The 17990-nt window shown below is 38.8% G+C and overlaps 1 protein-coding gene across 8 annotated transcripts in view; it reads left to right on the forward strand.

Annotated features, from left to right (window-relative positions):
- dlgap4b (discs, large (Drosophila) homolog-associated protein 4b) overlaps positions 1-17862 on the forward strand; it is a 138341-nt gene extending 120479 nt beyond the window's left edge. For 7 of the 8 annotated variants that reach the window (XM_086087077.1, XM_086087083.1, XM_086087076.1 and 4 more), the window contains 6 exons: positions 4228-4658; positions 6554-6642; positions 7743-8233; positions 9895-9986; positions 11324-11494; positions 14032-17862. In XM_086087077.1, the coding sequence (XP_085943203.1) occupies positions 4228-4658; positions 6554-6642; positions 7743-8233; positions 9895-9986; positions 11324-11494; positions 14032-14274 (1517 nt within the window). In that variant the 3' untranslated portion in view covers positions 14275-17862. Of the gene's footprint in view, positions 1-4227; positions 4659-6553; positions 6643-7742; positions 8234-9894; positions 9987-11323; positions 11532-14031 lie in introns of all 8 variants that reach the window. The other variant, XM_086087082.1, reaches the window with a different exon arrangement.
- The last annotated feature ends 128 nt before the right edge of the window (positions 17863-17990 follow it).

Consider the following 17990-nt stretch of genomic DNA (forward strand, 5'->3'; position numbering starts at 1 on the left):
ATTGTCATGCTTTCTGGCAAGATTAGGATTGTTTTGTGGCTGTGATTGGATTAAAAAAATACAAACGTGCAGACAACTTGGCAAGCAATGCAAAACCGTTAAATAGAGCGGCACAATCAACCTTTTGTGTTTTATTGTTCCCGCATCTTGTCTGACACCAACTAACATAAGGACAACACTTTTGTCACATAATAGCGCTGACATCATTTCATGTAAATGGTCAACCCCTATTTAGGGATTTAGGGATTTAGGGCATGCTGTCCGATTTTTGTGCTACAAACAAGTGGGGCGTAGATGTATCAGAATCACTGTCTGGTTAGAGTGTTTTATTATTGAAGCAAATGACATTATTCGGTAATGGCATCCATAAATGCATCAGGTGAGGAGTTTCTTTACTTATGGGACTAATAGTGTATACTTTATCTGTCTGTGTAAGTGTAGTATTTGTAACTGCTAAATATTGACAACATTTAAAAAACAAAAAAACAATCACTGTATTAAAATACAAGTAAAGCAACTAGTTCCTGCTGAGCTGAATTAATTCCCAACCAGCAGTTGTTAAACTCGTAAAAAGGTCCGTAAATATTAGTTGAGGAGTTGTTGGAAATATTTAAGATTCTCAAGCTTCTTCCTGCTAATTGTCTTCTACCCTTGAAAATCAAATTTTGAGCAAGACAACAGCACTACTGTCCAGTCAGCTTGACAGCACTGCTCAGTGTTCACCACAGATTCCACTCAGAATATCTTGGCACAAAGCACCTGTTTGTTTGGATTGCTGGATTCCCTTTTGAATCTCATTTAGCCTTTAGTCCATTTTTTCACTTTATTTTGTTGTTGTTGTGATGTTAATATTTTGTATAGCTTTGCCAATATTGTGAATGGCCGTCACTGGAACAAACATTTCTGTTTTATTTGCACAGCTGTTGAGGTTGTACTTGCTAAGAGATACAAGACAGTGTATGAATTAAAGCCAACGTTTTCACAGGCGCGAGTTTGTTTATTTTTTCCTCTTTGTAACCGATTTGCAACGCCATGGAACTTTGCCTCGGCTCATTAGCTTCTTGGCTGATCTGTGGAGGGAAGAAACTCCAATGGGAGCAGCATATCTTGCCTTTTTAATGGACCTGTTTTATCATGTAGTATATGTATTTGTGTGATAGTGCCCAGAACAAAGTGATTATGTTATAGAGGTGGGAGGGAGGTGGGGTTTACGTACCTTCTGGTTTAAGGGTGTGCAGAGTGAAGATGGCATCATATGGCACATGTTGAGCTTTAGGGTAGGTATCCAGATGCATGGACGTACAGATGTGCACGCACACACATAATCTTCCTCAAACGGAGTTAATCTGGTAATATATTTTCCAACAGTCTACATGGTGTACTGTACATTCTGACGTCAGAGTGTGTACATGGCTCAGGCATCATGGCATCAGCTGTGGAAAGTTGAGCTACTCCCACGTCATGGCGCAACTCCTCTGGGCATCATTAATCTGCTCAATATGACACTGGAATGGAAAAAAGCATACTAAACAGAATTTTTCTTCCCAACAATTGACGTTCAATTACATACTTTTCCACATTGTCGTTTCTCCAAGGGCAATACAGTTTATCAGATTGTCACAACCAAATAATCCCGGGAATTCAAATCCGTGGTTGACACACACACACACGCACACACAAACACTGCGATATTATGATGACGCTATTGAGTGGATTAGAAGGCACAACAACCCTTTTGTTTGGGTCTTTTTGAAACGGCTCATGTGCATTGCAAGCCTTTTTAAAAGGCCATGAGGTCTTGATGATTTTTCAAAGGTTTAACCGTTTTCACTAACCCCTTGCACAACCATGAGGCAGATAAACTATATGGATATGATCAAATTCTCCAATAGGGAATTCTGCCTTAAGCCTTCCCTTTCAAAGATGTTTTGGACAACACTTGTCATCCAATATTTTAGTTAGGCTTGAGGTAGGTCAAGAATATTCTTCTTTTGGATATATGGATTTATTTACATCCCGCAGACTCAAAGGTTTTCCCAGAAAAGAGAAGCTGTAATGATGAGGGTGTTTCAAACCCTTTCGTCCTAATAAAAAATTTGATCAAAAAGTCTCCACGAGACATTACATTGATCTCATAGGCTAGATTGAATTGGCAGATATTGTGCATTTTATGTAAAATTGTGATTGTTAAACTCAAAGGTAATAAAGTAAAATGTTAAACTTTGGGGAATCATTCCAAATACAAAACTGATCATCACCAAAAGAACACCATGCTTGCATGGCAGCTGTAGCATTCCTAATGTTACTGTCAAACTCCCCGTTTGGCTTTAGCTGGAAAGTGCAGCATCAGAGAGTCTTTGAATGTAAAATGATGCTGTAGTGTATTAGGTGGTGTCTCATAATTAGACAGCGTCAATATAACAAGTTCTTGTTACTCTCATTTGTTCCCATTGGCCAGATAGACCAGCATGTAATAAAATGCAATTTGATCTTTCTAATAAAATGTCTGTTTTGATTGACACTGTCACACAGTAAATATTTGAACAACATGTCAAATAATATGGTTGTGGTTTCCAATGTAATAGAACTGCAAAGAGAGAAGCGTTTCGAATATTTTTGCTCATATTGTGTACCTAGATATGGTAAACAAAACAATCATGGTAATAGTTAAAAGGCAGAGGAATATATGGAAAATGTTTAATTTACTGTTTTATACCACACTAAAAGCATTTTTTTAACTGCTAACTATTGAAGTAAGCTCTAAATCAAGTTGAAGTGCACACAATGAGGAGTGTGATCCATTACGCAGTCATGTGATGTTGAAACTTGGAGATGCGGTGATCTAGCTTGAAAGTTTTAGTTGCTGCCTGTTACTGGATTTAATTTGCTACTTTTGCTTTACTGGCTCTCCAAGAAATTACATGTGCTTAGTGTTTTTTATTTTATTTTATTTTTTTATTATTTACATCACCAACTACAAACTTTTCAAAAATGTTGTTCAATGAAGCATGCTGAATTCTAAACTGCTGAGTGGGAAATCTCCCATTTTGGACTTCCAACAGGTCTGATTTTAAACTGTTTACTAAGTGTTCATTGTGAAAGGAAGTGAGTATTCATTTCTGTCTGGCAACAAACTTATACTTCATCTTTTGCAGCCATTTTGCCATTTATTTATGTGGAGTGGATATAATGATATATCCAATTTCACTGATTTAAACAGGTTGTGATGGGTGGGAATTTTTGACTGTCTCACGATTCTATTCTGATTTTTGGGTTTGCCATTTGATTCAGAATAAATTTTTGATTCAAAATGATTTGATTGTCAATGATTTCTACTTTAATTTATAGATTTGCAAAGAATCCTCATGATCTACTCCAGTCTGACTCGCTCTAGCTAATTAGCGCGTTACTCGCAGCATTTTTATCACTCAAAAGAACGGCTATTCATACAAAACACTGGAATGTATACAGAGAAGCATCTTAACATTACTCAATACTCAATACTCACCGGCATATGCTCTTCCTATGCTGCAAAACAACGCTTTTTGAAATAACTTGGTCGTGACTTTTTCCTTCTACTCTCTAATGTGGCTACAACTTAACAGTGTATCAGAATGTGTAGAACCACACTGCCCCTAAGTGGCCAAATTGTGTACTACATAAACAGCGCTCTCAATAAAGGCACACACAAACAAGGGCAACACAGAATAAAATTATTTTAATAAAATCGATTTTGGGACATTTAAAATTGATTTGAATCGTACTAAATGAGAATTGCGATTCTTATGAGAATCAAATTTTTTGCCATGCACACCCCTAATAAGTAGAGCTTTATGACCAATAATTACTCATACAGTTATATTTTGTTGTTCTTTTTGTTGTTGACTTTTACATTGGCAATGGCACCTGCCATAATCGTGTTATGTCAGATTTATGTTTGGGGACATTTGGAAAATGTATTAGTAGGAAGTTAGGAACCCTGGCAATGCACTTTTTCTAGCCAGTATTTTGAAAGACTTCACAGTTTTCTCGTATTCAGCATTAATCACTGTTGCAGTCTTTCAAATGTTTTCTATTTGGATATTTATTGCCTAATCTCTCTTTGAGCTGCTTGTTTATTTCTTCCTTTTATAATAACTGCATTTGAAAGTGTCGCACATTCGTAATATGCGATGAACTGTCTGGTGTGTCTTGTTGTAATGCAATTAACTTTTGTTTCCCTTGCAGTCTCATGCATCACCACTTCTAAGAAGGCCGCTCCGCCGCCCGTGCCACCACGCACCACCTCCAAACCCTTCATCTCTGTGACGGTGCAGAGTAGCACCGAATCGGCCCAAGACAATTACCTGGAGCATCAGGACCAAAGGTCAGAGATCAACAGCCAGTCCAGCCACGCGCACAGCAACTCATCCGACAGCCTTGACAGCACTCGCGCCAACAGCCTGGCCCGGGGAATACCTCGCCCTCCGCACATCATCCCCACGCCCATCGCCATCCCCAGAGAGCCGCTCATCCCTACTACAGCCAACGCTTCCACGGAAACAAGCGACTCAAGTTTAGTGCTGCATGAGTCGATCAAGTCGAGACTGAGTAACTCTGCTGACGAGGCTCTTGTTGTCCCAGTGCCCCGACGGAAACTCTCTTCAATCGGCATCCAGGTAGATTAAATTTTTTAACTGCCATCTCAGCATGCCAAGCTTCAACCTATATTAATATTCATTCCAAGTTGTGTACTCTGTGTGACACCTTATGACACAAATTGTGCTTGGTAGCTAGCCGGGTAGACTGTATCTGTTTTATTAAATTCACCAATTTTTCTGTAGAACCTAACAACTATCTGCTGGGAAAAAAAATACCGCTTTGTGCACCTAAATCCTGTTGCTTCCAAGGTGCCATGTTAGAGGTGGGCTAGAATGTTGGTCACTAACTGATAGCTGCTTTGACAGCGGACAGCAGCAGATTCTACTAAAGGTATGACAGGCAGGCCTTTTTGGGTTGACAGCAAAGAATTGAAGTTGGTAAACGTCCCAAGATGATACAGAGTCACTAATGGCAATGGGGGAAGTTAAATGTCAATCAACTGGTAAACCGCTAGCTGCTTAAAGTAAGTTACAATAAATGCCCAAATAAAGAGAAGTCCTTTTTGAAATATTATATGTATTACAATATTTTTTTAAATGGGTAAAATTAGTATCTCTGTCAAAAACGTCATGAAATGTTGTATAGGAAAGTAGTAGAAACTAGAAAAGTAGAAAATTCCCATTAATATCATGCAAATTTAGGGAAAATGCTGTGTTGGAATATATACAAGTCTTTCTTTCAAATTGTTTTATTGCTTTTTGGGAAAAAAAATGTAATGTATCAAATGTACTAGTGCATGGTATTGGTTGCTACTCAAGAGTTGAGTACTATGGAGGACCAAAAATGCTAAAATAAGTAAATAAAAGTGAAAATAAAAATGGATATAAAAATATATAATAAAAAAATGTAATATAAAAAATGTATATAAATGAAAATAAATAAATAAATACATGGAAAAATTAAAAAAAATTCAAACAAAAACGAGATTCAAAAAACTAAATAAATGTAGAAATGAATACAAAAATAAAAATATAAAATAAAAAATGTAAATCAATAAATAAAAATGCTCTGCTCTCACATTTAATTATTTCATGCTGCAGACTCTGTCAGCATGAAATGAGTCATGAAATGTTATTCAAATGAGGGGGCGGTCCTAAGTGTGTCTTGGGTTGAGCTATCCGCCTATTGAGAACTTGTGTAGTTGCCGAGCAACTACACAAGTTGTAGTGAAGGTGGACAAGATTGCTAGAGCTTTCCATGCAAGCCATCAAAAGGCAGTTGTTTGCAACGGCGGAGTCCAACCCAAGACATGATTAGGACCGCCCCTCTTTTGAATAACATTTCATGACACGTTTCATGCTGACAGCGTCTGCAGCATGAAATAAATAATTATGAGAAGAGTCTTTTTTTAAATTGGCATTTACATCTATTTCTATATTCATTTTTGTATTTATTTCTAGATTTATTGTTATATTTTTATTTTTTGAGTCTCATTTTTTATTCTTGTACCGGTATTTATTTATATTTACTTATATATTTTTGTTGTTGTTTTTATTTCCATTTATATAAAAAAATTTGTATTACATTTTTTAATCATATTTTTTATTTTGTACTGGTGTCAGTCTGGGGAAAAAAAGTGGTATTGAGCATCCCTACAGTAGTAATTGTAATTTTTACGTGGGGAAATTGTGTCAGTGCTTGTTCCTTAGCCCCTGCTAACAGCAAGGGTTCATTATATGCCTATTTGGCATTTCCTGCTCTCTGTGTCCTGAAACAACACTCTCTTCCTCCATTTCAGTGTGGGCACAGTAACAATACACAACCAGAATAACAATTGAACGTGACATTTTAAAAATAAAGCAATCACGTGTGCTTGAAATCACTTGTAATGGGCCACGATGCAAGTGTTTTTATTTGAGAGATCATAGAGCAATTAATGAAATAATGATTTTATGTAATTTTATGTTCTGAGGTTGACTGTATACAAGAAGTTCCACGAGAGGAGAGCCCGCCACTGGCCAAGTTTCAGTCCATTGGAGTACAGGTGGAGGACGGGTGGCAGTAAGTCCTCTTCCTGTCCTTGTAACAACGTGAGGAATTTATATTATAGCTGCACACACAAATCTGTCTGTTCTTGAGGCATATTCCTGGCATACGTATGGGTTGTTTATGTTTGTGATCAACAGTTACAACACAATATCATTATTTGCTATAGAATGATCAAATTCACCTCTCAATACATGAGTTTTCTACATTACATGGACTAAAGTATTGGAGGTGCTCAAGCATTTACACCTATAGGAAATACAGATGTAACATCTTCCATTAATCTGGGAAGATTGTGTGTGGGTGTGTGAGGATTTTTTGTTGTTGTAGTCATCCAAAGAACATTTGAGCTCAATTATTGGACTATTTTTCTTCATTTTCCACACCAAAAATGGTTTCCACCAAACAATTCACGCAATGCCGAATGCTTAGAATTTTCCAAAATGTCTTGGTAAAAATAAATAATCTAGAGTGAGAAGGAACTAAAGGGTCTAATCCAATCCTGTTTTTATTATTTAATTTAATTTATATTGTTTTAATACTTTTGTCCATATAGTGTTGAACAGACAGCATTTGACCATTTAGCTGAATTTTTCTAATTGAATGCCAGATGATGATGTAATATGGTTTAGATTTCTAATAATGCCTGATCAATCATATTCTGCCCTACCATATTTCATTCGTCTTGCATGCTTTGTGTAGATTTTTTTTTTACATCCTGACTTGCTGCTGCACAACATATCATGTAGTACTGGTATTCTTTGGCTTTGTCATCTGATACTTTGTTTTTGCCTTGTTTGTGTTTTGTCTTTTTTTTTTAAATGATCCAGTGTCTGTTTTTCTTTGAACAATTCCCACAATGCGACCATTTTCCTGAAGCCATCGCACTTTTTGTCCTTGTTCTCACACTCATTGTTTCTCTTATTTTCATCATCTGACTGAATCATCACTGGGTAGCTTTTCCTGGTTGATGACATAACGCATGCTGTTCCAGTTCAGAACTCATCGTTCATAGAAAGTGATCGCCTAAAGGCACAAGAGTGACACTTTCAGAATAATTTGTGTACTGATATGTTTTGTTCTATAATTTCCTATTGTCACCATGTTTGTTTCAGGCCCGGCCGCCCTTCTGGCATGGCCTCCAAACAAGACATTGACTCAGATAAGCAGGACATCTCCGTCTTTCCCCACATTAGTCAGGCCAAACCCACTGAAAAGAAAGTCATGGTCAGTAGTGGTAGCCAATCGTTGAGCTCCCCTCCTGAACAGGACTCCTTAGACAACGGCGACACGACTGGTGACGCTTCCTCCCCTCCACCTCCCAGGCAGTTCCTCAACCGCTCCACTACACGAAGTAGCTCTTCCTCTTTCTCAGAAAGTCTCGACCCGGCCCTGGATCCCTCATCATTACCGCCCCCAGATCCCTGGCTAGAGAGCGGGAATGGGAGTAGCAGCGTTGCGCCCCAGAGTGTTAGTGGAGGGGGCACACTGTGCCGAAGAGACGGCCACTGGTTCCTGAAGCTACTGCAGGCTGAAACGGGACGCATGGAAGGGTGGTGCCAGCAGATGGATCAGGAGACCAACGATAACCAACTCTCAGAGGAGGGTGAGGTTGCATGCCTTCATTTGCATGGCCCCATTTGGGTGCTTACGGTCACAACATCATTTGTGCTGTTCAATGTTCACCTCATCACACTTCCATTCATGGTGCTGAACAAAGCTCTGAAAATATTTTTTAAACTTAAATTACCTTCATGGACACTTCAACTAATGCAAGTCATGCCACACGCCAGTTAGCCTGCATCAAAAGTTTGTTTAAAGTTCATATTCAAGTGCTATTACGGAACTGTCAATGTGGAGTAAACGTTTTTGACTGGCAAATATGTTTGCAAATATTTTTAAACATATTTGTTTAAATATGTTTGAACATATTTGCCAGTCAAATATATTTACTCCACAATGACAATTCAACGCTTACGTTATAGAGCTTGAATATGAACCTTAAGTTTTCTCATAATGGCACGGGATATTGACTTGTGCATGCGCAAGTAAAAAAATAAATTTAAAAAAAGCTTTCTTTTGGCATACACTGAACTAATATGTAAAGAAAAATTCAGTGCATGATTTCCGTTCAGCATTTTTTTCCCCAATGTAATGGGGTATTGACTTGCACATGTGCATACCCAGTGACATTATGGGGAAAAATGCTGAATAGAAATCATGAACTACAGTCATAATCATTAAAAAAAAAAAAATGCAAATCAATACCCTGTGGCATTTTGGGGGAAAATGCTATATTTTTAGCATTTAGCCTAAAAGTACATTTGAATGTAAAGTATAACGTTTGCTGTCAAAAATGTTCCAATGTTCCACAATGGTAGTTGCACGCTATGTGCTCTATAAATATGTAGTGTCTTTGTGTTAATTCCTTGGGACACAATATGACAATAATAATAATCCATTCATTTGTTGTTCATTTTCAAACAAAAAATACATTGGCTTTTATACTGCAACTCTATCCAACACGAGGGCGGTGTTATGGTTTAGTGGATCATGAATAAAACAAAACCAAAAGCCCTTGACACACTCTGAATAAACCTTGAATCTTTAGCAGAGAGTTCATTTTCTGTTGAACCTCATCTCATGGGTCACAGCTCAGTTCTCGGGTTCTGCCTTAGACGGTACAATCGTGCTATCAGACATCCACAGCATGGAGGGGATGAAGCTGTAATACCTGCGGCTACCACATACAAGCACGTCTGTAATCCTCAGAATTACACAAATCTACTCAGGAACTGATTAAGGTTCCAGATTAAATTAGCGCGTCAGCCTGACAACCCCCCTCCCCAAAAGTGAGCATGTACATAGTATCGTACACGCATTTAAAATGTGAAGTTAAGTCTGTTATCATAACTTTGTAATCCAGATCCAGTTATCAGTTCAGGGTCAGAAGTCTTGTTTGTCCTAGTTTTGAGCTGACACAAGACCCAACATTGGCCAGTGGCTTGAGTATCTACTGTATATAAACTTAGATTACTTCAAAGAGGATAAACATTGCCCAAATACGATTAAATTCTCCCCACTCCATGCATCAATGGGGTCACTTGAGCAGTGCATTGCACATACACACCTCAGTATTTACAAACCAGCTCTGATGATGGTTACTGGACTTTCAATGTTTATTGTGTCTACAGTGTGTAATTCATGAAGCATCTCAAATGTACACTTACATGTATGTGTTTGTCTTCTATATGTTTGGCTGTGTAGTGTTGGGTAAGGTCTGCAGCGCAGTGGGAAGTGCCCAGCTCTTAATGTCCCAGAAGTTCCAGCAGTTCCGGGGACTGTGTGAACAAAACTTGGTGGGTTTCTCCCTGGCGCTAATGCCCACAAGCAGTCTTACATTACAGTCAACATTATATTGATACATTGGGGTGCATAAAATGCCTGCATAAATATAAAAACATCAGAATGTAATTCTGAGAAAAATATCACTAGCCATTTATTTTCACAAGGAAGTCAGAAATCAGATAAATAATTTTCATCCCATGCACAGATGTAAACTTGCCATCGTTTGTAGATTGGCAGTACTACAAAAATAAAAATAAAGCAAGCAAGTTCTGCCAAATAAAAACCTTGTATTATGTACTTACACAGTCTTTAAAAAGACTTGTATTGACATTTTGGCCCAAGATTTAACATTAATATGGACCCAGATGTACGATTTCAATTTTACTAGCATACACAAAAAATAAAAATATAATACATCACTGGGCCCAAGTAAAATTTTAATGTTAGGGCGTTTCATGCAGGCTGCTGTAAAATGATTTCACTCTGTGGGCGGGGTTATTGGTGGTCCACCAACGCCAAATAAAAGGAGCTTATAATAAGCCATTAAGCCATTCTTTTCAATTGCCGGGCCCTGCATTGTGGAAAATTAAGCCAACTGCAACACAAGACACTTAAACCTAATAGCATCCCGTATTAACCGTCACATCACAGCAAGAAGGTAAGCTGCGGCCTTTCTGTACGTTGCATTTCCATTCTCAGTGCTTCTGCGGTTTCACTTCCACAGTCCAAAATACGAAGTGTACTTTGATAGGGAGGGACTACACAGTATAGACAATGAATGGGTGAAATACTGTATGTAACCCAGCAGGCCAGATGAGCATGATTTAATGGACATCTTCAATCATAATTACCTAAACCATTTCATACAAACCCTTAACCCACATTAAGCACACAGCTGTGAGGAAGGTAGGAAGGAATGCTGGGATCCATTTTCAGCAAGCTATAGCATGGCTCCCTCTAGTGGCAATTATGTAAGTGCCTTGTCTGAGTCTGGAAATCGACATGGGGTGTATTCATCTATATTTGCATATAATGTAAATAAATAAACATCTGTTATTGTTTTATTTTACCTTGAACAGACAAAATATGGATAGAATATAAAATATGATGCCTTGATTCACCCCACAATTGGATTTTCTTTACAACGGTGGATAGCAGCAGCACACAAGAATGTAAAAAAAAAAGTGCACACATATTTACATATAGAGTAACTGTAAAAGTGAAATGACAGCTGAGCACAAGTAAATAAATACACTACACTGCCACACTAAGAGTATTACATATCTACTTCATGCAACTCCCTCCTTATTTTGTATTCATTCCATTTCCGTCTCCCTCTTTTGGCCAGAATGTGAATGCCAATCCGCGGCCCACACCGCAGGACCTGGCTGGTTTCTGGGACCTGCTGCAGCTCTCCATCGAGGACATCAGCCTCAAGTTTGATGAGCTCTACCATCTCAAGTCTAATGACTGGCAGCCTGTGCCGCCTGCGGCTGACCAGTCGCCCCCTGAGCGGAAGGTACTTCCCACCCCTGCTGCCCAGTGCCCTGGCTGGGGTAGGAAAGCCGCCGAAACCGGCCTCTCTCCTCCCACCACCACCGCCATTTCGCCCACGTTTTTTTTTTTACTCCTCTTTGATTCCACATCACTATGTGGGATTTACTATATCGATCCAACAGAAAGGGCCAGTGAGATCCCTTTTGGCATGCATGTAGCAATTTATCTCAAAGAGGGCAGTCGTTGGTGTGTCTTGATTTTTGTAGCCCTGCTTTGAGCATGCATGCATGTGTTGTGGTTGTCGTCGAGAATGGCTGAGATGTACTGACTCAGGTGAAAGGGGTGCACTCTTGCTCTTGCTCCTTCTGTCAAATATTTGTGATTGTGTCTATGTTGCCGTTTGTAACAATCTGCTTAGTCTGGTGTGTGGTTTTGTTAGGAACGAGCATGCTAAGCCTACGCTACACCACTAATTTCACTAATTTGATTGATCGATTGGGTGTTAATTTTGGACATGCAGTAAAAAAATCACAAAGAAGGTTGAAATAATGTTACAATAATTGTTACCAATGTGAGTATTCAACTCTTGGCTATTCACCAATACGAAGTACCAATACTACGGAAGAGGATTAGGGCCAGTGAAGAGAGAAAAAAAAGTTTGGCAGGATTTAAAATTAAAGAATCCTGCCAACCTTTTTTTTTTCTCTCTCTTCACTGGCCCTAATCCTCTTTCGTACAATACCTTTAGTACTTACTGATACATAAAATCCCACCCAAAAAAACAATGGCAAATCATAAATAAAAAAAAGATTGATGTATCCCAATTATAGCATTTTTCCTTGAAATTGCATGAAATTAATGGCAATTTTTTGTTCTTCTAATGCAGAAGTGGGCAATCTCTGTCCTCGAGGGCCGGAGTCTTGCAAGTTTTGGAGGTTTCTCACTTCCAACACGAGCTCGTTCCGATTAAAATGATCGTTATCAGGTTTATGCAGAGCTTGCTGATGAGCTAATCATATATCAGCTGTGTTGGAGAAGGGCAACATGCAAAACCTGCAGGACTCCGGCCCTCGATGACCAACTCTGTTCTAATGTCTTGTTCCTGATCGTAAAACAGCCACAAGAGGGCGGAGTTGTATCATCCCCACCACCTCGACCCCACCCCCGTTGCGAGTACCAATACCTTGAAATAAAGCGGATTATCAGCTCCATACCATACCTAGAATCGTATAGTGCATTTCCATTATCATCACAAACTGAAAGACTGGTGTACTTCCAGTCCCCCCCCCAAAAAAGAGTAGAGGAAGTAAACATTTGAAGTTCAATCCTTTGCCAATACCAACAGACTACTACAGTACAGTGTTCCCTCACTTTTCACAGGCAGGTGAACTACTACTACTGTACTTGACAAGTAATTTACTTTGACAGCAGGTTTAGGAAGAAAGTTAGTAAATTAAAGTGCACAAACAATATTGTGGCCTCCCCACTGTGTCCCACTTAATCGTATGTAGTTTGGATAAATAATTACTGGTAAGCACCGCACTCTAAATAGATGCCTCTTTTTTTTCCTCCTTAAAAAGAAAGTCAACCCAAATTGAATTTCTTGACAATAATATGTTCTATGCAGCCCCGCTAGTCTAAATATGGTATTAATTAATGGTTAATACTGTGGTAGTGGAATATAAATTAAGCAGCAAAAAAACAGCAGTTCTCATCAATATCAGAAGGCAGCCATTTTGCCACTTGCTGTTGAGTGAAAATTACATCACAGTTGTTCTGGTGTCAGGTAACAACCAATTACAGCTCAGCTTCAGAAAACAAGTGAGCTGTGATTGGTCGTTGCCTGAGCGCTGAGCAACTGTGATGTAATCTTAAATCGACAGCAAGTCCCCGTCCCCTGATATGGATTAAAACAGCTGGATTTTGCTTCATAACTCAAATTCCACGGTTGACTTCCCCTTAAAGAAAAAAAGAACACTGGGTGGCTACAGTATACAAAATGTGACGTGTGTTCCTCACAATAAATGCCTTACCCCTTTCACATCGTACTGTAGCTGAGTAAATAAATGCCCTTGCCCGCTATATATCAAAGTGAGATTCCCCAGGCTTGTTGGAATATTCTGTAGATTTGTTATTAGGATAAAAATATAAATCAATTAAAAATAATTAGTCAATTAAGAATATTTCAGAAGAATCTGGATTTCTTTAACTGCCCTTTCCTTTTGTTTTGCCTCTCTTTTATGTTGCCTTGCATTGTGTTGTTGTGCTTGAGATCTCATGTCCATATCAGTTCATGTTACCATTTGCGTCTAACAATCGTCACTGACTGGTTCTCTCCTGTTTTTGCCAATTGTCTAGACTTGTATCGTCTCTTTTTTTTCTGTTGGTCACTTAAGTCTTCCTACCATATATAAAAATTGATCAGTCTTCTTTGTCTAAGTCCTGTCTGGCAAATCTGGTAGAAGCTCCCAAAGACGAAGAAGAGTTTGTTTTTGCCTTTGTGTCTTTTTTCTCATCACTCTCCCTCCTTTTCTGTCACGTGTCGTCGCTCAAATCTAGGACGAGGAGAAGGCACCCACTCCAGCGTCAAGGAAAGCCGCTAAAGGACGCCCGTCGCTGGGCCGTGAGAGGAGCACCGACTCCCCTTCCACCTCTTCTTCGGCTTCAACGGAGAAGCAGAGGCAAGAGGCCCGCAGGCGTCTCTTGGCCGCAAAGAAGGCCGCCTCTTTCCGCCAGAACTCTGCCACCGAGAGCGCAGACAGCATTGAAATCTACGTTCCAGAAGCACAGACGCGCCTTTGAGGGAGACAGTAGAGAGAGAGAGAGCAAGAGAGGAATGTAAGGTCAGATCATAGGACCGATAAGTATCAATGAAAAATACCTGCAAAGGGGAGTGAGAGGGGATACTTTTGCAATGCAAATGACAAGAGTGGGATTGAGTGGGGGGAGGAGAGGCCAAATGCCCCCTTGACTGCGGTGGGGGTCGACTTGGGGTATTTTAACTCACTTGTTTGTAGGCTGGTCCTGAAGGCATCAAAAACATAAATATTGAACTTTTGTGTATTTTACATGTTATGAAAGCTGCCAATGAAAACCTCTGCAGATTAAATTTCTTTACTTTAATATTTATCATGAAAATAAATTAAGTTAACCGTATTCCTATTACATCCTCAAAGTATATTTGAAGACTGTTTAAAATGTTGTTCTATATTGGCTATAAGATCTATTTAGAGGACACAGTTGAGCATTTTTGCTTTTCTGCTTTTCATAGTTGTGGTCCTCCCCAGACTGGCCATTTTGTAGCTTCGCACACCACCACCACCTTGTGGCCACCGCACACACTACACAAGCCCAACTTGCTTGCGTCTCTCTTCCTTGTACTGATTTGTTGACTTCACATTTGTTTTTGTTTTTTAAAGGCTGGACTTAGTGTAGATGAGGTTCTGAATATTTTTCATCTGCCATCTGATTAAAGCTAATTCAGAAGGGGTATTTATAGAGATCCTAGCATGTATGTATCTGTCAAAATGTTTAGTGTCAAAGAACAGTGGTCAAAATTTCAGTGAACACATTTCTCCATGCGACGACACTGTCAAAACAGTACTTTCAGGTTGCAAACAATAAGAACAAATGCCACTTTTTTTGTTTTGTTGTGATTTTTTTTCTTCCACTTCTCTGTTCAATGCTTCCCCCGAGTGTGTTCAGGGCTGTTAGAAACCAGGCTGAGTATGCAGGATAATACTCTTTTTGGTAACACGGACTTATCTTTAGCAGTTCTTTTTTATTCTTCACATCTCCAAATTTAGTTTATTTTATTTTTGCTTCTTAACACTCAAATCCACCGTATTTCTGTGCAACTTACCTGCACTCTTGCATTTAACTCATTCACTCACAGCAATTTTCGCTGAAACAACCCCCTTCGCTCCCTGCTATTTTTACTAGATTTTGATAGATTTGGCAAGGCCCATAGATTATTGTGTTCTATTGCTATACAACATGGAAAGATTAGAGTATTTTTCTTTCACCAGGAAAAAAAGTATATTTGTATTTATTTCTGTTTTGCATCAAATAGCATTAATATATAGTTAAGATTCATCATTATTCACTAATCTGTATAAAACAGTGAGGGAAGAGTTTTTTGCAACATGGCCCTGATTGATCTCTTATACTCTGCTGCCACCTGCTGGCTGTTTTTTATAACTACCATTGTTTCAACCATTCTCTTCAGTTCAGAGGCTTCGTCAAAGCCTTCTGTATGTCTAGCATAAAAAGGTTTTTTTTAAACAACGTACAAATACATCTTTGGGAGCATGGTAATATTTAAAATAGAACTTATTTATAAATGTTTAGGAGCAAATGAGTTAAAGAAAGCCTATTTAATTAAAGCATGAAATGCATTAACAGTTGTGTTTGCATCATTTCTTCAAGAATACACCCAAAGATGAATTCCCCTCATTCCAATTCATCTGATGCGTTTAAATGTCAGCATTAGCAACAGGTAGCTCTTGCCACTGGAAACAGATGGAATGGAATGAAACATGCTTACAAAAATTATAAAACTACCCGTTACCATCTGATAAATAAAACGTGTGTGTGTGTCAAATGTAAACTGAGTTTAACCTCACTTGTCTTTGCCTGACTAGAATGCAAACAAGATAGATATTCAATTCACATCAACAAATACACGTTGCACTTCATTCACTCCAAAATCAACTCGTCTTGTAACTACACATTAGACTTGAACTCATCAAGTACAGTGGCCAATCCATCATGTCAACCCCCCCACCCCCTCCCCCACTGTAAACAAACTGCAGTTGTTTCCATGTCTTCCAATCCCGTTTTATCTCTGCAGATGGTAAACAGATTTCCCCGGCTAATATGCTGTGTCACAGTTTCTTGATCAGCCCAAAACTGCAGCCCAAGGCTTTGACTTGGAAATGTCCCAATGAGCACCTTTCTTTCCGTAACTTGCTGAGAGCTTTCCATTGATAGCCGGCCTTTGTTTGCTGTTGGGTTTGCCTGCTGGGGATGAGCAGGGTGTCAATTGCCTGTTCCTGGGTGAATGTCCTTTCCTTTTGACTGAGGCGAATAGCATCGTTAACACCTCCAGGTCTTTTGTTTGAGCTGAAATCTCTATCGTCGACTTGATTTGATTTCTCACTAGTAGGGAACAGTTGTCTGACAGTTATTTAAATTCCCTTGGAATAAGCAAATAAATACCGAGCATTTGTGTCACACTTGTCACTTTTTATGTTCTATCTTGTATGAGGAAATACATCAGGAAAACCACGTGTGATAAATGGGCCAATGCGAAGGCGGTATGATGTACAATGAATCCAATATCTTCACTGTATGCATTTTCTGCCAGCTTGACCTAAACTTGGGCTTTGCTTTTTTGTTGTTGCTTTTTTGGAACCTCCAAAGCACATCTGTCAGCATGAGTTAATATAAGATTAACACATAACATGATGACATAGAATGGGATAGTGTTGGACGTGTCATGATATTCTGATCTCATGCATTCCTCCAAGGTCTAATTTCAATACACAAATTGGCCAACTGATATTACTCGGACACACCTATAGGTCTATTTCCTGAGTGGGCTTGTCTGACCTCCAAAACGACTGCACTTTGGGGTTTCTTCCTGTTGACGCTTTTAATATCGGGCCCGCCCCAAATAGGCTTGATTTAGGCCAAGGTTTGGAAAGGAATATTTGATCGAGCCCACCAGGAAGTTCTAGAAACAAATCAAGCCCTAGGTGACCCACATATGCTCTCAACATATAACAAAGATTATTTATTATTGTATCATTAATTTCATCAATCCAGGACACCTCTGATTTAGGCAATTATGTACTTTTCTCTGACATTTAGAGTGGTGTCCTTATGTTGATTAAACTTTTTCATTTTGTAATTACATACATGCCATCTTGCCACCCGTTTGTATGGAGCAAGATATTCTGTATAGTTTACCTCAACCAATCACACAGTAATCCAAAGGTCTGACTTTCAAGTTCATTAGCATCTTTGCTTTGTCCGACTGGGGAATGAATGAATGTGGAAGGGTGAGGGGCAGAACCTCTGCCTCACCACAAGAGATGATGTAGCAAAAACTTGTTTCATGAAGCAAGCACTTTTGAGAAAACTGATCTCTTATAATAACCTGTTGGATGTGTGTGAGGGTTTGTTGTCCTATAAAAAAAAAAACGTTGTCACTAATGATACTCTAAAAGCATATGTGAGTATAGAAAACTTTATTTGATATTGAATTATTATTAGCATACCCCTGTTTCTTTAAATACAACTGTACATAAGTTAGAGAAATGGATATCATTGTTTACAATTCTGTAGCTCTATTTATACAATTTCAAGGTTGTTCTGATGATACATGGAAAGGCATAAGGTTCAATAAAATGATGAATTACTTTCTCAAAAGGTCAATCATTGCTGTTTTTTGTGTGTGATGGGGGTTGATAAATGAGATTTCTACAGTATTGGGTGATTGTCATGTAAAGGTA

This window comes from Leptonotus elevatus, chromosome 10 (assembly GCF_054856555.1).
Source record: "Leptonotus elevatus isolate MCC_2025b chromosome 10, RoL_Lele_1.0, whole genome shotgun sequence".
Lineage (NCBI taxonomy): Eukaryota > Metazoa > Chordata > Actinopteri > Syngnathiformes > Syngnathidae > Leptonotus > Leptonotus elevatus.